This window comes from Sciurus carolinensis, chromosome 13 (genome assembly GCF_902686445.1).
Source record: "Sciurus carolinensis chromosome 13, mSciCar1.2, whole genome shotgun sequence".
NCBI lineage: Eukaryota > Metazoa > Chordata > Mammalia > Rodentia > Sciuridae > Sciurus > Sciurus carolinensis.
The window spans coordinates 1442480-1470425 of record NC_062225.1 but is presented as its reverse complement, the minus strand read 5'-3'; the positions used below and the strand labels follow the sequence as shown (position 1 = coordinate 1470425).

Below are 27946 nucleotides of genomic sequence, written 5' to 3'. Positions count from 1 at the left end.
TGTACATGTATGATTACACGAATGGTACGACTCCACACTGTATGCTAACACAGAAACCCCATTCGGGTACAATGAATCAAAATGCAGTCTGCAAAAAATTAAAAAATAATTTTTAAAAAATAAACATGACACCAGAAAAAATGTTTTTTAAAATTTTTTCTTAAAGAAACATATGCACATAGCTTTTCGAGTCTGACCATGGCTAAAAGTCTATAATAAAATCATTAATCGGCCTCTCCTCATTCTTGTTTCCTCCCCTCCGCGTCTCCCCACAGGCAGCCACGACAGCTGGTTTATTTTCCAATCGTTACGTATCTGTATTTTAAGAGGTTCACTCTCTGCCCCCTCTTGACAGCTGGTCTCAGTGCTGCTCATGCATCCTTCACTGGCTTCCCTTGTTGGCAGGAAAGTGCTTCAGCAGGGTTCCTCCGCCCTCCGTGCGGGGCTGACTCGGCGCGTCAGGACTCCCGGGCACAGAGCTGCACCAGCGTCCCTCTGCAGGCTTTTCTGCAGCACAGAAGCCTGGCTGTGTGGCTACCCCACAACTTCTGGGCCAGGACACCTGTGCCTTCCTGCCCTGGAGCTGCCGTCTGAGTGTAGTCACTTGCTGTGGCCCTGGTAGCTGAGAAAGGACACCTACTCTGGTTTGCTGATCTCCTGGTTGATTTTTCGTTTTACTTTGCAAGTCCAAATGCTCGTCCGTGTTTCCTGTGCACTTCATTAATGGGGTGGTGAGATGAGGGACAAGTTGTTGACTGAACCACATGTCACTGAGCTGTGCAGCTCCCTGGTACAGCTCTTGCCAAGCATCGCCGAGTGGGTCAGGTCCCCAGTGCATGGGCTGGTCCTCACCCAGAAGTCGGCCAGCGAGCTGCATTGCCCTTTGTTTCTCAATGTTGTTCCTCTTTTCAATATTCAATACCACCATGCTCGAGCCTAATAAATACAGCACCTTATGTCTCTGATCACATAAATTACAGCTTCCATGTGGATTTCTTCTACTTGGCCACCTTGAATTTAGCGATCCTCCCTCATGATTAAAAGATACTTTAAAGTGGTGTGTACTGCTGCTGTGTGGCTTCAGGTCACCACAGTGCAGACACTTGAATCATGCAGAAGACTCAGCACCCATTTTAAAACTCTAGGAGCATCTAAGCCTCAGATGAGCTGATGGGCAGTCCAGAGAAGCTCCTTCCAGCAGCCCAGAGGCCACTCAGCACTGAGGGCTCCAGGGAAGGTGATGCGCCTCTGGGTCTCATGGAAATTAAGTCAGGGACAGTCCAGCTCCTGTCAAACAGTCCTAGTTCATCTTTTAAGTCATCTTTTCCTGCTAAAGAAAAACTTCAGAAACAATGGACATCAAATAAAAAATCTGTGTGTGGAAGTAAAATTCATATTTCCTTTGTCTTCTGGGGTGCCCAGGACCCCACTATTTCCAGCACACATGGCATGGAACAGGCCATCAACTGCTCTGCCCCAGGCCTGCATCAGACCACAAGGGGTTCAATAGTCCCTGGGCCTCCGCTCGACCAGTGCACCAAAGCTGTCACCACGGCTGCTCCTTCCTGGAAGGACAACGCCTGAGGCAGCTCATATTTATCAGCTGTGTCTGCTGCTGCCTCAAGTGCATATGCACCAGCCTGAGAATCTTTTGGAGCAAATGAGATTAGAAACTAGTGCAAAAAGCACTCATTTGTCCCAAATATGGCCCCCACATTCCTGGAGAGGTGTCTGGGCTACTCCTGTCCAACTCATGCACAGTGGCAACTGCTGCCTGCAGAGAAGGCTCCGCTCCTCAGTTCACATAGGCCATTGGGCCTCTCCAGGGCCATCTGGTTTCTTCACCAGCTCTGCAATCGCGGCTCAGGGACAAGGGGGAGTGACCAAGTCCAGACACTCTGTGTCTTCTGGGGTGCAAACAATGCTGTCCACGCCAGTTCCCCGGGCACAAAGTCCAAGCTGCCAGGGACTGTCTTCCCTCCCGAGCTCCTTCTGGGGTCTGCTGGAGACCCCACTGCAGGGGCTGCAAATCCAGTGGGGACAGAAAGCTCCTCTGAGCCTCTGCAGAAGCCAGGGAGCTGAAGGCGGTAGGAAGTGTTTTATTTCTAATGGTGACGCATCGAGGCAGTCAAGCTCACTACCCATGGTGTCTAGTTCAGTGCCAGCTTAGGTCTGGCTCTTTTATGTCTTGAGATGTTTGTCAAGTCCTACGATGTACTATCCATTCTTCTTTTCTTCCTTTCTGTACAGTTTTTGTTTTATTTTTTTTTAAATAAAGCTAGACCTTATTCCCACAGGCACTCTATTCCTGATCTACATCCCCAGTCCATTTCACGCACTTTTATTGGCTCAGAAGGAACTACTATCCACAATCAAATTATCCAGCTTCAATGTTGGATTTGGGATGGCTCTGTGTCTTACTCAAGGTCTGTCAGGGAATGGCAGGACTTTGTCCTAAAGGAAATTATTCTGTAGGGCTTCAGGCAAAATAATGATTTTCTTTGGCAAGTAACCAGCATTATGAGAAGGAAGAACTATCAAAATAACCTAAGACTGTTCTCTTCCTGGTGGAAGCAGTTTACAGGTTCATTTTGTTCCTGTGTTGAGGAAAGCGTCCAAGTCTCAGCTGGCTGGTGCACTATGTCACATTGTTGGTCAGCTTCTCCTGAACCCAAGGAAGGTATAGCTGCAGAAATTTCCTCAGGTAGCAAAGAAGCTGCTGAAAAAGACCATCCTTCTGCTGTGGACGAATCCAGCTTTTACCCCGTTCAATCCAGAGATTGTGAGATTGGGTCTAGTCACATAATAAAGCACAAACAAGACATATTTAACAGCCTCTTGAAGTCAGCCATTCTTCCTACGTCAAGAGGGAAGCAGTAGACAGAGGTGAACTCTCGACCCGGTGTGTCAACTTGTTGTGGATGACAAAGGAGCAGGGAGGTCCCAGAAACACACTCTTCAAGAGCATGTGGAATCTTGAAGGAGGATGGTGAGGGAGATGCATCATTACCACCTTCATCAAAAGAGGACTTAAATTTACCAAAAAAAGAAAAATACAGAGACAGACAATGGAAGAGGGAAAGGGATGGGAGGGAGGGGAAAGAGAAAAGAAGGAAGAGATGAATAGGCTGGTGGAAAGAAATGTAGATGGACAGGAAGAAAGGAAAGGGGGGAAGGGGAACGGGAAGGGAAGGGAAGGGGAAGGGAACTTCCCTCACTTCGAGTCATCAGCTGTGCAAATCAGCACATCATTGGAAGGTGTTTGAGTGTGGGGTTAGTTTCTAGGGCAGCACGTTGCAATCCAGGGCTCTGGGTACTTGTAGCATGTGCAGGAAAGCCAGCAGACGTTCTGGGGGGCTATGGCTGGGACTTTCATTCTCTCCTGCATGAATACTCTCATGTTTTGTAAAGGAAGAATGATTCTTAAAAACTTTGTTAGATTCCTTGTATTTGTAGGGTTTCTCTCCATTATGAATTCTCTGGTGTCGAGTAAGATGTGTTCTTCGAGTAAAAAATTTCCAACATTCTTCACATTTGTAGGGCTTCTCTCCTGAATGAATTCTCTGATGTTCAGTAAGGTTCTGTGTTTGAGTAAAACCTTTGCCACACTCTTCACACTTATAGGGCTTCTCTCCTGTGTGAATTCTCTGGTGTTTAGTAAGGTCAGAGCTTTGATTAAAGCCTTTCCCACATTCTTCACACTTGTAGGGCTTCTCTTTAGTATGAAATCTCTGGTGTTGAGGAAGATATCCTCTTCGTGTAAAACCCTTCCCACATTCTTCACACTTGTAGGGCTTCTCTCCTGTATGAATTCTCTGGTGCTGAGTCAGGTCTGAGCTTTGATTAAAACCTTTGCCACATTCTTCACACTTGTAGGGATGCTTTCCCGTATGAATTCTCTGGTGCTGAGTAAGACATGCTCTTCGAGTGAAACCTTTGCCACAAGTTTCACATTTGTAGGGCTTCTCTCCTGTGTGAATTCTCTGGTGTTTTGTAAGGTTTGAGCTTTGATTAAAACCTTTCCCACACTCTTCACATTTGTAGGGCCTCTCTCCAGTGTGAATTCTCTGGTGTTGAGTAAGGCATGCTCTGTGAGTAAAACCTTTCCCACATTCTTCACATTTGTAGGGCTTCTCTTTAGTATGAAGTCTCTGATGTTGAGGAAGGTATGCTCGTCGAGTGAAGCATTTGCCACATTCTTCACATTTGTAGGGCCTCTCTCCTGTATGAATTCTCTTGTGTTCAGTCAGGTCTGAGCTTTGATTAAAACCTTTGCCACATTCTTCACATTTGTAGGGATGCTTTCCAGTATGAAGTCTCTGGTGTTGAGTGAGGTGTGATCTTTGATTAAAAGCTTTGCCACATGTTTCACAGTTGTAGGGTTTCTCTCCAGTGTGAATTCTCTGGTGTTGAGTAAGGTAAGCTCTTCGAGTAAGACCTTTGCCACATTCTTCACATTTATGCAGCTTCTCTCCTGTATGAATCCTTTGGTGTTGAATAAGTGTTGAAAAATTCTTAAAAACTCTGTCACAGTCTTTACATTTGTAGGTTTCCCCACTGCTATGACATCTCAGGTGTTTAGAAAGGGTTGAGCAATTTTTAAAGGATTTGCCACATTCTTCACATTTGTAGGGTTTCTCTGCAGTATGAATTCTGTGCTGCTTAACAGGGGGTGGTCCTTGATTCAAAGTTTTGCCACATTCTTTAAACTTGTCATGTTGATCACTACTGTGGTACCCGTCCTGTTTAGAAAGGGGTGCAGAACTCCATGCTTGGACACGCTCCTTCACTTTGCGTGGCTCCCTTGCAGGCTGAGCTCCCCTGTGTCCAGGAGGACTTGCAGTTGGATGGGAAGCTCTCTCACATTCCTCACATGTGCAAGGCTTCTCTTGGCTCTGAGTACCTGGAGGGGCAATGAGCTCTGAGCACTGAGGAGGGACTTTCCCACACCTGTCGTCATGGTAAAGGTTCTGGGCACAGTGAGCACACTCGTGTTTTCTCGTATTGCAACCAAAGCTGAAGTTCTTCTGTGTTTTGCTACATTCACAATTTTTTCCTCCAACATAAGGACACTGGTAATTACTTAGGGTACAGTCCTGACTAACAACATTGCTTGTTTTATTACATGTGTTCTGTATTTTCCAGAAATCTCCATCTGAATTTTGATTAAGCAGTAATGAGTACACAGGGGCATTCCCGCAATCATTGAAAGTGTATGTTTGGATACAAGAAGGAGTTCTTTGTTTATTACAGAATAATGGATCATTTGTAAAGAAATTTTCAAAATGATGATTTTTAGAAGTTTGTCCTCTAGTTAAAAAGTGAATACTTTTGTGAGTCATTAAATGTTCTTGAGGTCTACTGACAGTAAAGTTTTCATTATGGGCAGTCACTACTAATTTGTCTTGTCTTTTACAATATGATTTCTGACCTTCAGTCTCACCTACACTGTCCTGAACTTCCTTTTGTTGTAAATGGTCAAGGTCACAATTTCCATATCTTCTTGTTAGCACGTTTTTACATAAATGCTCTATGTCAAGCTCTGGCAAAATTTCCTGGGTATCATGAGGGTTCATGGCTGAAATAAAAGAAAATAACAATTACTGTACGTATCAGACTAGTAATATACTCTGCAACTATAACGTGAAATTATAGCAGTCAGGACATGAGCAGGGTGTCACAGCAGCACATCCAAAGCCATCATTAGGGCTGGGGATGTAGCTCAGGTGGTAGAGTGCTTCCCTGCATGCACAAGGCCCTGGGATCAATCTCCAGCACCACCAAAAAAAAAAAAAAAAAAAAAAGATGTACAAATTACTTTGTGAGAATTAACCAAAATATCTGAGAATTCTGTATCCAAGATAACTCTGTCATTATGGAGAGTAAAATAGCAGAGGAAATAAAAGTGTGCTACTTTTATCCACTATAAACCTTCCTCCTTGAGAATACACTATGGTGCAATTAAGAAAAACCCACCCACTACCTTCTCTCTCAACAGAAAAAAGGCAATGTGAAATGTGAACATTTCTGGTTTTCTTGGGGATTGTCTGAAAATCAATTTCTGTCTTCCACGACAGTCGTGGATGTAAAAGATAGATTTTGGATGACATTACACAGAGAGTCAATAGCAGTAAAGAGTGTATGGTCTTTAAAGAAAAATACGGACAAACCTTTTTACTGGAAGATATACACATGCAAGTGCATGAACCTGCACACACAGCTTATGTCAGTATTGCCTGGGGGTGTCAACACATGGCGATCAAGACAAATGATTTGCATCTAAATTTTATGATTTTGGTTATTTACTGATTCATTTACTTAACAAATTTATTTACTAAGTCTATCATGGTATTTTAAAATATAAATATATGGTGAAATGACAAAATCTAGCTAATGAACAAATGCACTATTTCATATGATTATCATAATGTATTATTAATGCTAAGGAAACACTGCATTCATTTCTATTAGCATTCATCAAGAATACAATATATTAGCCAGTGCAGTCGAACAAGCCTGAAATCCCCACAACTTGGGAGACTGAGGCAAGAGGATCCCAAATTCAAAACCCCCCTCAGCAACTTAGTGAGGACAAATTAACTTAGGGAGGCCCTGTCTCAAAACGAAAAACAGAAAAAGGGTCGGGGATGTTGCTTAGTGGTTAAAGGCCTCTAGTTTCAAAACTTGGTACCCCCTTCCGAAAACAAGAATATAATCCATTACACTCACCATGGGAACAATGGAACTCTTGACCTTCTGTGTCCATTAAAATAATATTTTGCAGACTGTGAATAACACTCTGAAAAACATAGTGGCTGGTAACCATTGTACTCTGTGCATTTCTGAGCTCCACAGGTGAGTGAAATGAGACTGGGAATCACTGCATCTCTCATTTCATGTAACGCACAGTTCTATATGTTCATCCCATGTCAATTTAAGTCGCGAGGTGTGTCTTTTCTAGGACAAATTGATGGTGTGTAAAGATCTTACACTTTTTCACTCATTCAACCACTGACAGGAACACAGGTTGGCTCTCTGTCTTGACTACTGTGAACAATGCTTGCACTGACACACTAGTGGAGATTTCTCTTCCACATGCTTATTTAATCTCTTTAAAAGAAATACTGTTTTGGAACATGAATTTCTGGATCATGGGGTCATTCTTTTAAATTTCTATGTGTGGTGCTTAAGATTAAGCCCAATGGTGCTGCACCACTGACTTACAACACAAGCCCTTTCAATATGTTTATTTTGAAATAATGTGTCAAATATGGTATGACACGCCTTGAACATGAAATCCTCTTGCATGTCTTTCCAAGTAACTGGGATTATAAGCATGGAGCACCCTCCTTCCCTATTTTTCAATTCCTTACCACCTTCCACATTGCTTTTCAAAATGAATATTAACCTACTATTGCCTGGTTTCTATGTGGACAAATCAAAAATAGCACACTACACAAAGAGAAGGGGACACTTGGCTTAATCAGGAAGAAAATAAAACTCTAGGCATTGAATATTAGGAAAGTAAGAGTTATAAATTAATCAAAGAGTGTAAACATGCATTTGAAATAAGTTTAGTAAACGAAACCAGAACACAGAAAATAAATAAAATTCAGAACAAAATTATTTATAGAAACAAGCAAAAACTGTGTACTTGAAAAATTTCTTAAGAAATAGTTTCTGAAGGAGGAAGAGATGGCTGTGCACAGCTGTAATCCGAGCAACCTGGGAGGCTGAGCCAGGAGGATCACAACTTTGAAGGCAGCCCCAGCAGCTTAGTGAGATATTGTCAAAGTGAACAAGTAAAAAGGCCTGAGAAAAAGGGCAGTGGAAAAGAAACTGAATGCCATCTCTACCATCAATAAAAAAGTCTGAGGTATCATAAAACGAGCAATAAAATGGATATCAGAATTCAAAAAGCTTATTCTCTCCCAAGTAGGAAAAACACAAAAAGACTGAAGCATATTTTACTCAAGTTTTCAATATTCACACAGAGAGAATCTTGAGGGCGCCAAAAGAAAATGTGCCACTGAGAAAGGCACTTGAATAAAATTATTAGTCAATTTTTCAGTAAAAGCCTCGAAATACAGATGGAACTGGGCAATGCTGGCAAAGGGGTCAAAGAACAGAATTATAAACTAAGAATTCCCAACCAGAAAGACTAACCTTCAAAAATTAGGAAAAATAAAGACTTTAAATATATGGAAATGCATCCAAATTTCATGACTACTTGACCTGTCCTTCAGGAAATACTAAAGTGAATCGTTCATATTGAAAAATGAAATGAATGTGCACAGCAATACAGGTCGAAGTTACCCTGGCAAGAAAAAGTCATATACCAATATAGAAATCAATTTTACTGGAATGCTTAAGCATACACCACTTACTGTGCAATAGAATTTGAAAGACAAAAACATAAAAATCATCAAAAACTTCTTAATGTGTATGCAATATAAATATAACTGTGCAATTAATAATAATATTCAAAGGATAAATATACTGAATTTTGTTATGAAATGGAAATTAATTTGGAGTTTAAAATATAGTGTAAGCTTTAAATGATTTTAATAAAATACCAAAGCAAATGAGAAAATACTAATGGAAGGAAGGCAAGTGAAAGAGAAATCAAAGGTTCTCTCCTTTGCTGAAGAGGAAGGTGCTCAAATGTAGCTTAGAGACAATAAAATATGTTCATTAACAAATGAAATGATTGTTGGTATTCTCCCTGTGATTACTGAAATTTCTATTCTGGTCCCACAGAGGAAAGAAATTGGGATTTTTTTTTATTTTTTATTTTTTTTGGGGGGTGGTGCTGGGGATTGAACCCAGGGCCTTGTGCATGCTAGACAAACACTCTACCAACTGAGCTACATCCCCAGCCCAAGAAACTGGATTTTGATGTGAAGGTCACATCATTTTATATCACTGAATTATTTTAAGTACTACTAATCTAAAGTGAAGGGTATATATCAGCTAAAGAAAGAGAGAGAATAAGAACTAAAAGAAATGGCATTAACATTTTCTTCTCTGTAACAAAAACTGCCTAGGCTTTTTTCTTGAAAGCAAGAATCTGAAACTCATTCATGAAGAGAAGAAGCTCCCAAAAGATATTCTGCAAGGGAAGGAAATTATACAATTAGAAATTCTGATTAATTAGGAATTCTGAAGAGGGGGCTGGGGACATAGCTCAGTTGGTAGAGTGCTTGCCTCACAAGCACAAGGCCTTGGGTTCAATCCTCAGCATCACAAAAAATTTAAAAAAAAAAAAAAAAAAAAAAAAAGGAATTCTGAAGGAAGCTCTGCTCACCCAGGAAGACCAGGTTTCTGCAGGTCTCCAACATTACTTCTCTGTATAGACTCCTCTGAGCTGGCTCCAGGCATTCCCACTCCTCTTCAGAGAAATCGATGGCCACGTCCCTGAGTGTCAACGGCTCCTGCAATAAGAAAGGGTAACTTCATAGCACGTTGACCACATGATCATTCCCAAGCTGTTAGGTTGACTGGAGATGAAATGGGAGTTAGAACTGCTCTCAAGGAGGTGAGGGACTGTAAATGTTCAAGAAAAGACTTGGTAACACAGTGATATTCTCTATTATCTAACTCAGAGGAAAGAGAGTCATAAGTTCACAAAAAACTGTATAGACCCCAATTTTGTACCTAAAACATAAAATTATGACCTCAACAAAGAATATACATTTTAATTATGATTTTACATATCATAAGATAAATGATCTGCTTCTCAGATGAGAAAGTTACAGTGAGTAAGGATGATTCTCAAAGTTTAAATGCACAACCATGAATCGGAGACTTACTAAAATGCAGAATCTGGTTCAGTAGTTCTAGGACAGGACATGGTTTTCTGAATATGTAGTAATAATTCCAATCTAGTGATCCTAATGCTAGTGGGCCAAGGAAAGCTCTTGAATAGCATGATGTAGACCAGGATAAGAAAAAAATGATGAATTTGAAGTGTTTTAAGAGATATATATACTTTTATAAAACAGCAACTGTCCACAACGGTCCTTGACCATTTCACTCTAAGAGTTTTTCATGTCTTAATGAAGAAGACCAAAAGAATATGATAGCAGTAACGGTATTCATCTTTTGTGACATTTTGTCAAACACCCAGTAAATGGTACAGCCTGATTTTACACAAGATTGTTTGAACTGTAAAGAAAAAAGGGAGCATCGAAGTCAAGAGAAAACGTTCAGCAGGGCACTTATTATAACTGAGAAGACCAACAGTAACAAGTTAAGAAGAAACAAGTTCAAATTGATCAAATGATATTTATGATTCATGTACTCACACATAGAAATGTCAACTTAATACACTGAAACAGCAGATACTTTTTTATGGAAATGAAAATAAGTCATATATGGCACTTTAGAAAACATGTAAATCAATTTGGGATGGATGTTATTTTAAAAAGCGCTTGAGATTCACACATTTCAAGGTAGGGAATACATAAGAGCCACAGTTACTTAGTCTTTTACACTTCATTTTTTCACTGTTATTCAAATTTATTTTGAGAACACTTTTTAAGTTTCAGAAACTTGAAAAGATACAATTCTTGTTTCTTTCACTGAAAAGCAAGGCGGTCATGAGGTTTGTCTGTGAGTGGCAGGTGGGATAAAGTGAAAGCCTCTAGGACTGCGGTCTGCGGCAGGAGCTACAGTCATAAGAGCCAGTGTCGCTGGTTAAAAAAAAGCAGAGACCGCATTCCCAAAGCAAGGGCCAAAGAAAGACGACTAAGGAAAGAGTTTCTGTATCGAGCGTGACGGTGTGTGTAGATCACTGAGAAAAACCCTACGAAGATGCCTAAAGACAACTTTATCTAAACAATTAAACTTTATAGGGGAAGTCCTGCAGTCAGCATTCACACTAAGTAAATAAGCTTAAAATACTGCAACAGAACAAATTGGTTCCAAGTGTCAATCAACAAAGGGGACACACCGTCACTACTGTAATATCAGTGGCCAAATCAAAGCACAGTGACATAACGGGATATTTCAGTGGACTTTCCATGTCGTTCTACAGATTGAGGCTCTTCCCATCATCTGGTTCTTTTAGAACTTACTGAATTCTTAGGGCCAGCCGTGTGCATCCCCCAGACTTGTGCATTTTAGATGACGGAGCACCCACACGTAAAGGAAACAAAGCATGGTTCACTTCCTCAGCAAAATCTAATGACTCAAGAACATCCCTAGTGGAAACCTAGGACACCAACATTTCCCAATGTTCACTTGCCAAAAGGAAACCCTTTTCAATCCTACAAGTCACGTGGGCCTGGCATGGCTTAAATGCAAGTGTAAAACAGAAGGCTCCAGACGGAGGGGTATAAATGGGCTTATATATTGTGAAGAGTTACAGCTGACTACTCTGAGAAGAAAAGGAAACAGTGACTAAAACATGCTAAACACAAACCTGAGTGGTAGGGAAGGTAAATGTAAGGTACTGGGGGACGTCAATGCCACCCCTGACATGGTCACGCACCTGGGAACCAGCTACACCTTCCTCCTCCTCCTCCAGGCCTTCTTCTCAGGAGTGACTGCCTAGTTCAACCCATATCTGGAAAATATGGATCCAAAGAATAAAACTCACTGTTCCCAAGGGCCTTCCTTTGTAGGCTCCAGATTAACGTAATGAGGAGGCACTAAGTTCAGACCTCTCTGCTTCCCAATTGTATTCATTTAGTTTTCAAAGAGAGAGAACCCACTACTTAACAGGTAAAAGATTCACATTCAGTGGGATTTTATCCTGAAGTAGGGATTGAATCCAGGGACTATACATAGATTTACCACTAACAACATCCATAGACCTTTTGACTTTGAAAAAAAAGATTTTGAGACACAATCTCCCTAAGCTGCCAAGGCTGATCTCAAACTTGCAGTCTGCCTGCATTAGCCTCCCATTTAACTGTGCCAAAAAGTCCCCAGGATTACAAAAGACAGAGAAATTCCCTGGAAGACAGGCAACTGCATTCTCCTCACATGCCCAAGAGCAGCGGGCTCCGACAGTTATTGGTCATGGTAGATGCTTTTACCGGGTGGACTGAGGCCTGCCCTCCCAAACTGAACAGGAAGGAGAGGTAGCAAATCCGCATTACAGGAAATAATTCCCTGATTTGGGCTCCACACAGCCTCCTGAGTGACAATGGAGCGCATCTTTCAAGGCAGCTGTCACTCAGGGCATACCCAAAGCCCTAGGCATAAAATACTACCTCCAACTTGTGTGTTGACTGAAAGCAGCCAGCAACCACTCCAGGCAGCAACTCACGCGAACAGGCAGAGCGTCTGCCTGCAGGGTGTGTGTGTGTGTGTGTGTGTGTGTGTGTGTGAGAGAGAGAGAGAGAGAGAGAGAGAGAGAGAGAGAGAGAGAGAGAGAATGGTGGTGGAGCTATTCTTGAGTAGTGGAATTTCGCGGGCTAACAACAAGGGACTGGTGACAGGCGAGGAGGTTTGGGGCTGACAGTCTGAAACAAGGACTGCTGTAAATGTTCGCAGCTGATGAGTGGGCCAGTGGCTGGCTAGGATGTTCGCAGACTGACAATCTGGGTTGTAAAATAGGGGGCGGGGGGGGGGGGGAATACTGGCAGCAGCAAAATGGCAGATCTGATGCCAACAGAGACCTCAATCCTCAGGAAGGGTAGGAAAGACTAATGAATCCTACTGAGGCATCTACAAAAACTCACTCAAGAAACTCACTACCCATGGCCTAAGATTCTTCCCCTGGCCTATTCGGAATCAGGAACACTCCAAAAACATTAGGGCTCAGTCCATTTCAGTTCTTATTTGTGAGATCTTTCCTAAGGAATAATATTTTTAAAGGTCAGGAAACTGCAGATCTAGTGGCTCATATTACAAAATTGGCTACATTACAAACTAAAATCTGTAAATAGCCCATATCTGAGTCAATCTTTTCTCCATCTCTGTATGAACCTTGAGATCCAGTTATGATCAAGAACATACCTTCAAATTCCCCAAATCTAGACCCTATTTGGAAAGGACCTTCTCCTGTAATCTTATCTACCCTCTCTGCATTAAAATGCTGGGACAGGAGAACTGGTTAAAACCTGTCATCCTGAGTCGACTCCCAAACAAACTTCTTCCCACGGAGGAGAAAGGACACTCTTACACTCCAACAGAAGACCTGAAATACCTCTTCCACAGGGACGATGACGATGTGTATCAGATATGGGAAATGAAGAGCCCTAAGATGATGCGGACTGGGAAACGGGGGTGAAAAAGAGGAGCGTGCACTGACAGCTTCATCTCCTGATGCCAACTGCAGACAGGGAGAGAGTCCTATCACCCCAGAACATTCCTCTCCAGACGCTGTCCGCAGACGCTCGCCCCACAAGGTTAGATTCCTAAGCCCTCAAACTGACACCTTCTCTGATTGCCAGAGCTGACCCCCAAATCCTCAGTGCCCAAGGAAAACTGCTATGCTCACTAGACCACCCCTCGCAATGACCTGCGTACACCCAGTCGCTTCCTCTGTTCAGTGGCTCACTTTCCACCAAGAAAGTGGGCCCGCCAACACCATCTCATCCCGTTTCTGTGTGAGACTTTGGCCCTGAATAAACACCTGAGATGATGCATGAAGTTCGCGTCTTGCCCAGTCTTTTTGTGCTAACAATATAAACTTTTCTTCCCTTTATTATTGTAGACGGATCCTCTGAAATTAACTCTTTTCTAGTTTGGGCCCAACAGTATGCCACCAGCTTACAAAAAGGTAATTGCTAGACATGTGGACTATTTCCCCTTTCCGGCACTTCTGGACTGCCTGTGTGCCTTACGAAGAAGTGACTGGATAAATCTACAATCCTTAATGTCAGAACAAAAGGAAGAGAAACCCTCTTCACAAACTGTTACTCACGCCAATGTTCATTTATGGCCTATAAATGAAAGTGTATCACAACCAGGTCACGAAGGATTTTCACATTGGAGCAGACCAACCTTCAGACTTGTGTCACTGTTAAGTCACATAAAGACCCGCCCCTTCTCGCTCTCCATCACCACCAACATGTCACAGGTGTAAGGATGGTTATTATCAGATGTGGGATGGGTATTTGTGGCTTAAACCCATCATTGGGCATCTAAACCAAGAAACCCCAATTTCTTTGGAACAACGTGACCACACCTATGACAAATGGCCTAACACTACTGAGAATTAGGATGGACCCCAGAGTCACTATGCCAACAAAATGTGATTTTACGAGCCAAGCATTGCTTTGGGACTAACTGGCTCTCTAGCCCTGAAAATAGCTGGCCAGCACCCAATGGGACTCAATGGACATGTGGAACTAACTTAAGTCCCTGGCTACCCCCAGGCTGGATGGAACAATGTACTATTGGGTACCCCTGGACACACAGAAGATGGACCCCAAGTATAGAACTGCCAGCAAGACTCCCCAATCTCAAACATAGATGGGGACGATCTGTTTTCTGTTGGTATGATCATCTAGCTTCACTGTTTTTATTCCAAATCAGAAGATGTGATGTGGCATGTGGAGACCCTAAACAATCATACTCAGACTGCTCCCACGACGTTGAGGAAACTCTCTCCTTAGCACAGAAGTAACACTCATGAAGAAAGCTGTCTTACCAAACTGAATAGCCTTAGACGTCCTCACTCCAGCCCAAGGCAGCTCCTGTGCCCTTATGACAACCGAAAGCTGGCAACTCTGGCAATGTGACTGACATCCATAACGATCGGCACTCTCAGATAGAGGCCATGTCCTCGCCAGCCTTACCATGGGACAAACTCTTAGTTCCCGGTTCTCTGCTACCTCCTGGTGGAAGATGCTGTCAGCCTCTGTCATCACCATCATATTCACTGCCATGTCCCCATGTTGAAGCATTTATGGTTGAATTAATCTTAATCCAGCACTCATAACTTCCTGTTCCTTTTATAGACCACCCATCTGTCAAATGACTCTCCAGTCTATTACTTTTCAATCAGACTTTTACGTGGGCCTCTTGACCAACCTGTTTCTAAGGGGAACTCCAAACTGCTTGCCCCACCCCGCTACCTTCCAGCTGGAAGCAGCCAGATCCCATTTCCTTACAGCAGTAAGGAGTCCCTAAAATTAGAGGGGGAATGAAGCCAGAATTAAAGACAGGCAGTTAGTGTAGAATAGATAATTGGGTCAAATTGAGAAAATGGAGGCTGACTTGAGTCCAGGAGGTTGGAAATTGCCCCTGGAAGACTGGAATGTTCGTGTCCCCAGAGTCCTTAGACACCACCCCTCCCAAAAAGGTCGTTAATGAAGCAGCTCCTGAGCAGACAGAGCCACTCTTCAGGGCTCCCTGGGCTGCCTCTCCCTTCCTGCCCAGCTCTGCACCTTGGCCTTCCAGGCCACCTGCTCACCCTCCTGGCCATCTAACCTACTCTCCGCAGGTTGGGGGAAATGAACAAGATGAGAGAGAAGAATGCAGGAGAAGGAAGGAGACTTCACTTGTATAAAAGCGACACAACTCCCTCGTCCTACGATTTCACCTTTGGGTCCCTTCCACCCAGGAGTCTGTTTTACCATCCTTTAATGACGCTTCTTGCTTTCTACGCCACGCAGGCCTTGGTGAGCGTCTCTGGTGTTATACTTCAACATTAGAGGAAGCAGGACTCCTCAAGGTAATCGATAACCGGTAGTCTCATCAGTGTACAATGTTTGCGAGATTCAACCGGTCTCTGTGCTTCAGTAATAAGCTCCTTTGGATTGCTGAGCAGTGTTTATCATGAGTTCATTCACTTATTTATCTGCATATACATGTTTATCTATATCTAAATATATACAGATATAGGTATATTTAGACATATATATAAAATAGTACAGAATTACATAGTTTAGGCCTATACCCTAAATAAAACTTGATAAGAAATATAAATGAATAAATTATATATGAATTACACATATCATTAATTATATGATATATAATATGATTATATGTAATTTAGGCATGAACACTATATTTTGTAAATTTTTTACTTAGAGACAAGTTAAACAATAATCTTCTCTGGAACTATTGTAGTTAAATGGTGCAGTGCTTGTTTAGCATGTGCAAAACCGTGTGTTTGGTTACCATCAGAAAAAACCTAAAATGCTCTAAAATACTAAAATTTTAAAAACATTCCTTTTCTTTCATTTTTTGTACTGATAAAAATTAAACCTAGGTTCTTGCACAAGCAAGCCAACTCACATACTCAGCACAAATATACATTTATAATCTTCTTTCTTCTGCAAGATCACCTAATGTCACTTTCTCATATTTACTGTTTTATACCACTCATTGGTGTTAAAACGACCTTTTCTCACATATTAAGTAACATGCTATTACTACTACTGTTGTTATTAATTAGTATGACCCATGACTATTCCTTGACTCACGCTGAGAGTTCCACAAGGTCGGCCACAGCCTCGCGGGCCTCACACGTGCACTGCTGCGCGGCCTCGTTACTGCACCTGGAGCCCAGCCTGGGTTCCCTGCACCTCAGTGCGCTCAGCCTCACCAGGGGCTCGGTCCTGGCCGCCTCAGCCTCCTCGCCCCTGCCTTGGCTTTTCTTTCCCGTTGTTTCCATGTTGGTACTGAGGACTGAATGAGAGGTGCTAACCACTGAGCGACATTCCCAGAACTTCTCATTCTTCATTTTGAGACAGGGTCTCACTAAGTTTCTTAGGCTCTTGCTAAGTTGCTGAGGCTGGCCTTGAACTTGTGGCCTTCCTGCCTCAGTCTCTTTAGTTGCTGGGATTAAGGTGAGTGCCACCAGACCCAGCTTCCTGCTGTTTTTAATCAGGTCTAAGCTACTAAACTCAGTGGTAGAGGAGTTCTATAAATGTATAACGTGAGCAACTGCCTAAACCAAACACCAATGTCTTAACATGTGAAAGTAACTAAAGCAACACACTGAACTAAACAAAATAGAAGAAAACACAAAAGCAGTGAATTTAAGAGACAAAAACTAAGTACAGGCCTAGTGGTACATATGTATAATTCTTGTTGACTCGGGAGGCTGAAGCCAGGACTTGAAACAACAAGGCCAATGGGGAAAGCTTGCTACGCCCTGCCTCCAAATTTAAAACTCCTTAAAGGACTGGCAGTGTAGACTGCACCCGGGTTCAATCACCAGAACCAAAAGTAAACAAGGACGAAATCTGCTTTTGAAATAGAGATAAAGTTGTATAACCATGTTAAATACTTTACAGAAAGTACAGTAGGGAGATCAGCACTAATCCAGTTCTAAAATAAATCAAAAGTAAAACAGCATATACTTAAAAACAATCAGGGGCGGGAATACAGCTCAGTTGGTAGAGTGTTTGCCTCGCAAGTACAAGGCCCTGGGTTCAGTCCCCAGCACCACACAGATGTAAAGAACTGACAAAAATGATTTGCTCTGACACATGAAACAAGAAAAAAGTGAATAGACTGCCGATAAGATATAGTTTCTCCTGAGCCCCACAGAAGACAGACATCAGAAGGCAGAAAACTAAGCTGGCACTGAGCTCAGGGAGACATGCGGCCACGTGCAAGTGGTCAGGGAGAAAGGTGGGGGGTTCGGCTTGTCTGAGGAGAGGACTGAGAGCCCTGGGGAAGAAGGTGGAGGCAGAGAGCTGCAGGTCACAGGACCCAACGCTCCTGCTGTGGGGAGGGAGCACTTCCAGTCAGACATGGGCTCTGCCCTCATGGCCACTGCCCATCAGGAACTAGCCTCCTCCGCCTTCATCACTGCCCACTCTATTGCTGGCACACCACCCCAGCAATCTGACCTGAACAACGCACAAGGTAGACCACGTGGAGATCTTTGTTCCAGACCTGGGGCCACAGAGCAGTGGGCACCTGTGGGGCCAGACACAAGGGAATGTCACACACACAGGCACAGAGCCGAGACCCACCGAGGCCAACTTCACCTCCTCAGAGGAGCTGTGTGACAAGAGGCCACTTGGCAAGGACCCTTTGTAGCTAAGACAACTAAGAGTAATGTGAGGCTCTCAGGTACGTTTGGAATTCAGTCAATGGTAAAAAGTACACTGTATGAAATCCCAGGACACACCTAAACACTGAAAAATTCAAACAAAATTAAACTAAACTTACACTCAAAAGTGTGATGGTCTCTGATGTGTTATTTTACATCAGATTCTATTCAAAGTATGAGTACATTCATGAGGAGCCACTGAACGTGTCTGCCTGTAGATTTTAAAGCATTTCCTTAGAAGACTAATCTACTTAGTGGCTGGGCACTGGCTCTTCCACCTACGCAGGCCAGTCCTGGATGCTGAGCCCACCGAGCCTCCATCCCTCCTCTGTCGTGTGCTGGGACGGGCAATGTGACACTTTCCCTCAACAACGTCCTGATCTAGTATCCCAGGTTTGTTCCACAAATGCATCCCTTCAGCCTACGGCAGACTGAGCGTGCTGGGGTATGAATGACTCAGTCCTATGGCAGACTGAGCGTGCTGTGGTATGAATGACTCAGTCCTATGGCAGACTGAGCGTGCTGTGGTATGAATGACTCAGTCCTATGGCAGACTGAGCGTGCTGTGGTATGAATGACTCAGTCCTATGGCAGACTGAGCGTGCTGTGGGATGAATGACTCAGTCCTATGGCAGACTGAGCGTGCTGTGGTATGAATGACTCAGTCCTATGGCAGACTGAGCGTGCTGGGGTATGAATGACTCAGTCCTATGGCAGACTGAGCGTGCTGGGGTATGAATGACTCAGTCCTATGGCAGACTGAGCGTGCTGTGGTATGAATGACTCAGTCCTACGGCAGACTGAGCGTGCTGTGGGATGAATGACTCAGTCCTATGGCAGACTGAGCGTGCTGTGGTATGAATGACTCAGCCCTATGGCAGACTGAGCGTGCTGTGGTATGAATGACTCAGCCCTACGGCAGACTGAGCGTGCTGTGGTATGAATGACTCAGTCCTATGGCAGACTGAGCGTGCTGTGGTATGAATGACTCAGTCCTATGGCAGACTGAGCGTGCTGTGGTATGAATGACTCAGCCCTACGGCAGACTGAGCGTGCTGTGGTATGAATGACTCAGTCCTATGGCAGACTGAGCGTGCTGTGGGATGAATGACTCAGCCCTACGGCAGACTGAGCGTGCTGTGGGATGAATGACTCAGTCCTACGGCAGACTGAGCGTGCTGTGGGATGAATGACTCAGTCCTACGGCAGACTGAGCGTGCTGTGGTATGAATGACTCAGTCCTACGGCAGACTGAGCGTGCTGTGGTATGAATGACTCAGTCCTATGGCAGACTGAGCGTGCTGTGGTATGAATGACTCAGTCCTACGGCAGACTGAGCGTGCTGTGGTATGAATGACTCAGTCCTACGGCAGACTGAGCGTGCTGTGGGATGAATGACTCAGTCCTACGGCAGACTGAGCGTGCTGTGGGATGAATGACTCAGTCCTATGGCAGACTGAGCGTGCTGTGGGATGAATGACTCAGTCCTACGGCAGACTGAGCGTGCTGTGGGATGAATGACTCAGTCCTACGGCAGACTGAGCGTGCTGTGGTATGAATGACTCAGTCCTATGGCAGACTGAGCGTGCTGTGGGATGAATGACTCAGCCCTATGGCAGACGGACCGTGCTGTGGTATGAATGACTCAGTCCTATGGCAGACTGAGCGTGCTGTGGGATGAATGACTCAGCCCTATGGCAGACTGAGCGTGCTGTGGTATGAATGACTCAGTCCTACGGCAGACTGAGCGTGCTGTGGTATGAATGACTCAGTCCTACGGCAGACTGAGCGTGCTGTGGTATGAATGACTCAGTCCTACGGCAGACTGAGCGTGCTGTGGTATGAATGACTCAGTCCTACGGCAGACTGAGCGTGCTGTGGTATGAATGACTCAGTCCTACGGCAGACTGAGCGTGCTGTGGTATGAATGACTCAAGCCCTATGGCAGACTGAGCGTGCTGTGGTATGAATGACTCAAGCCCTATGGCAGACTGAGCGTGCTGTGGTATGAATGACTCAGTCCTATGGCAGACTGAGCGTGCTGTGGTATGAATGACTCAGTCCTATGGCAGACTGAGCGTGCTGTGGTATGAATGACTCAGTCCTATGGCAGACTGAGCGTGCTGTGGTATGAATGACTCAGTCCTATGGCAGACTGAGCATGTTATGGTATGAATGACTCAGTCCTATGGCAGACTGAGCGTGTTGTGGTATGAATGACTCAGTCCTACGGCAGACTGAGCGTGCTGTGGTATGAATGACTCAGTCCTACGGCAGACTGAGCGTGCTGTGGGATGAATGACTCAGTCCTACGGCAGACTGAGCGTGCTGTGGGATGAATGACTCAGTCCTACGGCAGACTGAGCGTGCTGTGGGATGAATGACTCAGTCCTACGGCAGACTGAGCGTGCTGTGGGATGAATGACTCAGTCCTACGGCAGACTGAGCGTGCTGTGGGATGAATGACTCAGTCCTACGGCAGACTGAGCGTGCTGTGGTATGAATGACTCAGTCCTACGGCAGACTGAGCGTGCTGTGGTATGAATGACTCAGTCCTACGGCAGACTGAGCGTGCTGTGGTATGAATGACTCAGTCCTACGGCAGACTGAGCATGTTATGGTATAAATGACTCAGTCCTATGGCAGACTGAGCGTGCTGTGGTATAAATGACTCAGTCCTATGGCAGACTGAGCGTGCTGTGGTATGAATGACTCAGTCCTATGGCAGACTGAGCGTGCTGTGGTATGAATGACTCAGTCCTACGGCAGACTGAGCGTGCTGTGGTATGAATGACTCAGTCCTATGGCAGACTGAGCGTGCTGTGGGATGAATGACTCAGTCCTACGGCAGACTGAGCGTGCTGTGGTATGAATGACTCAGTCCTATGGCAGACTGAGCGTGCTGTGGTATGAATGACTCAGTCCTACGGCAGACTGAGCGTGCTGTGGTATGAATGACTCAGTCCTACGGCAGACTGAGCGTGCTGTGGTATGAATGACTCAGTCCTACGGCAGACTGAGCGTGCTGTGGTATGAATGACTCAGTCCTATGGCAGACGGACCGTGCTGTGGTATGAATGACTCAAGCCCTATGGCAGACTGACCGTGTTATGGTATGAATGATTCAAGCCCTATGGCAGACTGACCGTGTTATGGTATGAATGACTCAAGCCCTATGGCTGACTGACCATGTTATGGTATGAATGACTCAAGCCCTATGGCAGACGGACCGTGCTGTGGTATGAATGACTCAAGCCCTATGGCAGACTGACCGTGCTGTGGTATGAATGACTCAAGCCCTATGGCAGACTGACCATGCTGTGGTATGAATGACTCAAGCCCTATGGCAGACTGACCGTGTTATGGTATGAATGACTCAAGCCCTATGGCAGACTGACCGTGTTATGGTATGAATGACTCAAGCCCTATGGCAGACTGACCATGTTATGGTATGAATGACTCAAGCCCTATGGCAGACTGACCAAGTTATGGTATAAAATGACTCAAGCCCTATGGCAGACTGACCGTGCTATGGTATAAATGACTCTATTACTTAAGGCAGATTTGCATTTGACCCGTGGGAGAATTTAGTTCTGAAGCCAATCTTCTATGGAGGTCACAGGAGTTAGGTCTGTTACATCTCATGTTTTTTCTAGTAACATTGTATTAATATTGCTGCTGAAGCTATTTTCTGTCAACATTTCTTAGGCATTTTTACTGCATTTCTTGTGTAATACTCAATGAGGAAAAGATGACCTTCAGAGTTGAAGAAAATCCGCACAGGACAAACCTGAGGTGATCGCTGTTCCCCAAGCCCACAGGCTCCTTGATAAATAATCGTCAATGGTGAGCAGCACACTTATCTCCCGGAATACCATTTTCCTCTTTTCTAAATTAAAAATAAGTACTTAGTGCTTTAGAAATTTGTGAAAATAAATGAGATGTGCACATTTGTATGAGCACATATCCGGATACAGCAGCTCGGTGACAATGGGTCCACAGCCGCACCCGAGAGCACCTGTTCTTATAATTTAATAAAGACATTCTTACACTTCTGTTCTTTGCTTTAAAGAACACCTTAACAGTACTCATAGGAACGGGAAGGTAGCTTCTGTAGTGACAAGAAAGGAGAACAGAATGGACAGTGAACGGAGAGGGGACACGGGTCATCAGTAGCATGGTTCATGTTCTGGTTCTTGTGTGTGTGTGTGTGTGTGTGTGTGTGTGTGTGTGTACCAGGGACTGAACCCAAGGCACTTAACCACTGAGCCACATCCCCAGCCCTTTTTATCTTTTATTTTGAGACAGGCTCACTAAGTGGCTTAGGACCTTGCTAAGTTGATGAGGCTACCTTTGAAATTGTGAACCTCCTGCCTCAATCTCCAGAGTGGGATTACAGGCATGTGCCCACCTGCCCAGCGATATTCTGATTCTTGATGTATACAGTAGCTACGTGTGTGTCCTCTTTGTGATAATTCACTGATCTATATCATTTGGAAACTAATTCTATTTTTTTTGCTTGGCCCAATAAGATCAAAAGAATGTTAAAAAGTGGTGAAGAAGAGCAGGAAGAAGGATTTTAAAAGAGGACCAGGGAAATTTTCAGGGTAGTGGATATATGAATTATGTTGATTTCAAGATTTAGGGAAGTGGATAACTGATTATGTTGGTGCTGGCTTCATGGATGAATATATGTCAAAAGATGAAAGTATATGCACAGGTTATCATATGCCAATTACACCACGATAGATCTATAAAAACAGGATGCATCTAGAGGTAAAAGTGAAAACATACATTCTTAAATACTTAAACCAAAAAGGAACCTAAGAATTCACTAGCTAATCAAGTCTCAATGGTTTGCAGTAGGCAAATTATGTGACAAGGACAACAGAGAAAGTCCTAGGAAAAAGAGCAAAATTTAAAGATACTGAAAATGATCATATCCACAGAGGGTCTCCAATGTCAACTGTTCATTCTTTTCACAGACATAGAAGAGCGAAAGGGCTCTGGTTAAATCTGAGCAGTAAAAATTATATATCATCTATACTATATATATATTCAAGATGTACATACATATATACACATATATATGTAAACACATAAACATATACTCATATATTTTCAAGGCTATGACATTTAATGTTGAATATGAATTGTGGGAAATCCTGTAAATCATGTGCATGCATGTTTAAAAGGAAATATGTAGGCTTGAGGTTGTGGCTCAGTGGTGGAAGACGTGCATAGCACATGTGAGGCACTGGGTTCGATCCTGAGCACCGCATAAAAGTAAGTAAATCAAAATAAAGGTACCATGTCCATCTACAACTAAAAAAAGGAAATATGTTGCTTTTATCAGAAAATTTAAATGTACAGAAGCAAAGAAAAGAGTGAATTACACAATGTGTACATGATGCTGTAAATCACTGTAAAGTGACTTTCTATTTTGCAATTATCATACAGGACTCTGACGCTAAATGGCACACTACCTAGGCTATATGTGATCTCCCTCACTGTGCGTGCAGTCTGCCACCAACCAAAACGTCATTATGCCACACGTGCCTATATGCGATAAAGTTACAGCACTCAGTGTACACCTCATAATGAAGGGACAAAGAGACCTGTGATCTAAAGACAGAACCTTCAAAAAGACACTTGCAATTAGACAATGACAAATGACAAAAGCTTTAAGTGCAGGAAAGTAGAAAAATTATCTTTTCCAAAGAAAGCTGCTGGGAAAATCAGATATCTGTGTGACCAAAGAGTGCTGTTGTCGCCTTCCTCATAGCACATCATAGGTCAGTTTCAGAGGTAATACATACTTACATATAAAAGAAAAACACAAAACGTTCAAAAGTTATATAAATAAGGGAGTTATAAGGTGGACATGGTGGTACACACCTGTACTATCAGCTTCTTGGGAAGCTACTGCAAGAGGAGGGAAGTTTCCATGCCAGTCTGGGCACTTTAGTGAGACCCTGTCTTAAAATAAATTTCAAATAAGGTTGGAAATGTGGCTCAGTGGTAGAGATCCTTTGCTTTTGATTTCCACACCACAAAAAAGGGAGTTCTTTTCAAAGTTATACAAAACAACATGTCAAAAAAATCATAAACTTTGGCAAAATTAAAATAAAGATTCTATTCATCAAATGTTACCATTAAAACGTATAAAGAGAAGTGAAACACTTGAAGAAACTAATTCCATCCAATATAACCAAACATTTTTAAAAGGAAAGGAAAAGACAGAAACATCAAAGAAATGCAGGCTTGAGCAATTTATAAAGGACATATCTCAATATTCCATAATCATAAAAAGGCTCCAAATCTTAAGAAATTAGAGAAATGGAAAATAAAATCAGATCAGATAGATAAAATGAAACAATACTGAAAACAATTTGGAAGAAATGAATTATCATGAACTAAAGATGAAGTGTAAGTTTTTGCTCTATACTTACAGAAACTGCCTATGAAGACACATCAGCACAGACTGGTAAAAGGGAACGCACATGTGAACCATGAAAACATGTGAGGACACAGCATATGGACCCAAACAACTGAGAACCAGAGGGCTGGAAAGAGGATGTACATTAAGAAGAGACAAATAATAAAGTGGGAAAAGATCGTGTATAAGGCCCAGTCACAGTTGTGGTCAGATTACATTCAGTTTAACCAAACAAAACATAAGATGAGTATTCTAGAGCTGTCTCATCAATGTGATACTTCATGTGTATGCATCCTTTAAAAGCAAATATGTAGAATTTACCAGAAAATTAAGATTTACAGAAGCAAATGACAGACTCAATTACACACACTATATGGAGATGATAAAACTCATCCTTACAAAGATGATCATTTTCCTCCCAGTTAATTTTCAACACTATCCATCAAAATTTCAGCATGCTTTCCTTTTAGTGAAAGAGGGACAAAACACCCTACAATTCAACTGCTAAGTTCATAAAAATTAGTCCCTAAATCCCTCTGATTGCTAGGAGCAAAAGAAGTAGTTATTAATACCCGACACTAATGTATATTATGAAACTGTAATATTGCATTAATAATGACTAAGGATTCATAATACAAACAATATCCATAGCTGAATCTACATGTATGTAAATATTCTATTGTCAAGAGCAATAGAAAGGCCAATATGAATCCAAACATATCAAGAATTACTTTAGGGATAGGGATACAGCTCAGTTGGTAGAGTGCTTGCCTCGCAACCACAGGCCCTGGGATCAATTCCCAGCACCTCCCCCCCCAAAAAAAAAGGAAGAATTACTTTAGATTTGAAAGGATGGTCAGCCCAATCTAAAGGTAAGTGCAGCTGCTGGAATATGCAAGCTCTGAGTTGAAAACCCAGCACCACAAAAAAAAGGCAGATGTTAATGCAGGATAATGTTGGAAATTCAGCAGAACAGGTGACTCCTGACTCTCCCTCCATCTACGGATACACTGAATAAATATCTACTCATATTTGAAGTCCTGAGTCAAAGACATGTCACAAATGAGCTCAGAGACAGGAGAGGAAGATTAAGATTGTACATATCCTACTTCTAAAGTTTTCTGTGGTTTGCAACTTAATTTATCTAGTGCTCAGAGAGGAAGGGACCACACACACACAGGTATCAACACAACAGAAGAAGTGATGTTTTACGGACATGCAAGTACTTCCATGGGCTCCATCACCTGCAAAAAGGGAAAACAATGAGCTAAATCACAAGGGTGTCACTTCATCCCAAGAAGGGCTCTGGATCTCCCAGCATATTCTGTCAACTGCTGTTGCAGACAACTGAGCTCCTATCTAGCAGGAATCATGAATTTACAGAGGAAAATAAAGGCCACCACTCGCAGCCTAAGTGGGAGTTTGGCACTTCCTGAGCTCTCTCCCCTAGTTCATCCCAGTAATAACTCCAATTCTTCCTACAAGGAGTTTGCCCATGCACTGACAGCCTCAACTTGAACACCTTTGCTTCCTGGGATTCAATCCCAGCCTCCTGAGTTCTGTGAGCAATGGTAACTGAGCAAGTGCAAATCTCCATAGATCACAAACTAGTGGCTTTACATTGGTGTGAAAGTACAGCCTTGGGCACAATCCCCACCAGTAGTGAAGAAAAGGGGTTAAGAAGCACAGACTACAGAAAAAGTCACAGCACACTCTTCCACTGGAAACATGACAATCTGGATTCTAACCTGCATGAGGGACTTAATGCACCAAATAGCAAACCCCCAGCACCCTGTACAATGCAGGCAAGATGACCACTATCAAAGAGTTGGAAGATAACAAGTTGTCCACAGCATAGACATGGAAAAAAGGAAGTCCTCATAGAAAGCTGGTTAGAATATAAACTTTATAGTATCTTTAAAATGATAGTACAAAGGTTCTTAAAAAACTGAAAAAAGAACTACCATATGATCAAGTAACCATGATTTTGGTTCCATATCTAAAGGGGTTGGAATCAGCATGTCAAAGAAAAGGCTGCGCTCTCATTTTATTTTAGTGCTATTCACAGTAGTTAAAAAAACAAACAACTGACAAGCCTTTTACATGAAAGAAAAACCAGGTGAGGACAGTCTCACAGACAGAGGCTCCACCCCCCCATGCCCAACTACTCTCCTCAAGACCCAGGGAACGGTGTTCACCACACACTCCAGGAGGCTTCAGACATCATGGAGTCGTGGCACCTTGTGTCAGGCAGTTCTGAAACCCAGGGACAGGAAAAGACGGGGGTGGGGGTTGAGGACACCTCACACAGTGAATTCTGCAAAGGGGAATCTCAACTCAAAAAATCTTGAGGTTTTTGTGCAGAGGAAAGACAAAGGGAAAAGCAGACACATTTTTTCCCCAAATGGCCAAGCAATTCTCTGCTTTCCTTTCATAAAAAATGCTCACAACAGAAAAACAGAAAATTTAAAAAAAAAAAAGTGCCATTCAGTACTTGGAGGAAAAAAATAGAAAAATGCTGTGTCCGTTTGAAATGAAGCATGGGAAACAAATAGTTCATAATTTGGAAAAGATAATTAATTTGGCACTGGAATGTGGACAGGGAGCTGGAAACTTAGGACTTTATTCACAGACCAATAAAGAGCGAGGCTGCAGGGCGGACTTCTGCATTGGAAATGCGGCTTCCTCTGCATTTAGAGGCTCAGGAGGGAGGAGGAACTGGGGTCCCAGCAGACACGGCTGTTCTCACGCAGGAACCACACACAGTCGGGACTCTCTCCTGATGATCGTCCCAATTTCCACCACACAACTGTGGCGATGCCGGGCTGCGGGCAGCTGGTGCCAGACAGGGTTCAGTCAGGGGGTTGAGGCAAACGTACAGAGACCAGAGAGGGTGTGCTGGGTCCCGGCCTGTCGACCTGCACTGCACCAGCACGGCTGAGCTGCCCCAGGACTCAGTCTGCAGACTGGAGACCACGGTGGGCTGCGGGCAGCTGCTGCCACACAGGGTTCAGTCAGGGGCTGAGGCAACCGTGTAGGGATCAGAGAGGGTGTGCTGGGTCCCGGGCTGCCGACCTGCACTGCACCAGCGCGGCCAGGTGCACTGCGGCTGAGTTGCCCCAGGACTCAGTCTGCAGACTGGAGATCACGGTGGGCTGCGGGCAGCTGGTGCCAGACAGGGTTCAGTCACGGGCTGAGGCAACCGTGCAGAGACCAGAGAGGGTGTGCTGGGTCCCGGGCTGCCGACCTGCACTGCACCAGCACGGCCAGGTGCACTGCGGATGAGCTGCCCGAGGACTCGGTCTGCGAACTGGAGACCACGGAGGGTTGTCCCCAGTTCCCGCCTGGCCAGGGCCTCGGGGTCCGGACAGCCGCCCCCAGTCCCAAGAGGCCCGCCGTTCACTCACCATTCCGGAAGTCGGGAACCCAGCGCTCTCTCCGGGGTTTCCGGCACCTCCTGGTGCCGCCACCTGAGCAGCAGGAGAGCAGGAGCGCGAATCGACACTGGTATCTGAAGAATGGCGGGTTCCGGAGAC

The 27946-nt window shown here is 43.8% G+C and overlaps 1 protein-coding gene and 1 non-coding gene across 2 annotated transcripts; both read right to left on the bottom strand.

Annotated features, from left to right (window-relative positions):
- Positions 1-61: 61 nt before the first annotated feature.
- LOC124963662 (zinc finger protein 345-like) lies at positions 62-27946 on the bottom strand. Its single transcript, XM_047523464.1, has 3 exons — positions 27818-27946; positions 9308-9434; positions 62-5578 (listed from the first exon to the last, which is right to left on the bottom strand). The coding sequence occupies exons 1-3, from the start codon at positions 27818-27820 to the stop codon at positions 3282-3284; spliced, it is 2427 nt and encodes an 808-aa protein (XP_047379420.1). The 5' UTR covers positions 27821-27946; the 3' UTR covers positions 62-3281.
- Trnaa-agc (transfer RNA alanine (anticodon AGC)) lies at positions 8805-8877 on the bottom strand. Its single transcript has one exon. It is a non-coding gene; the product is annotated as a tRNA-Ala (tRNA).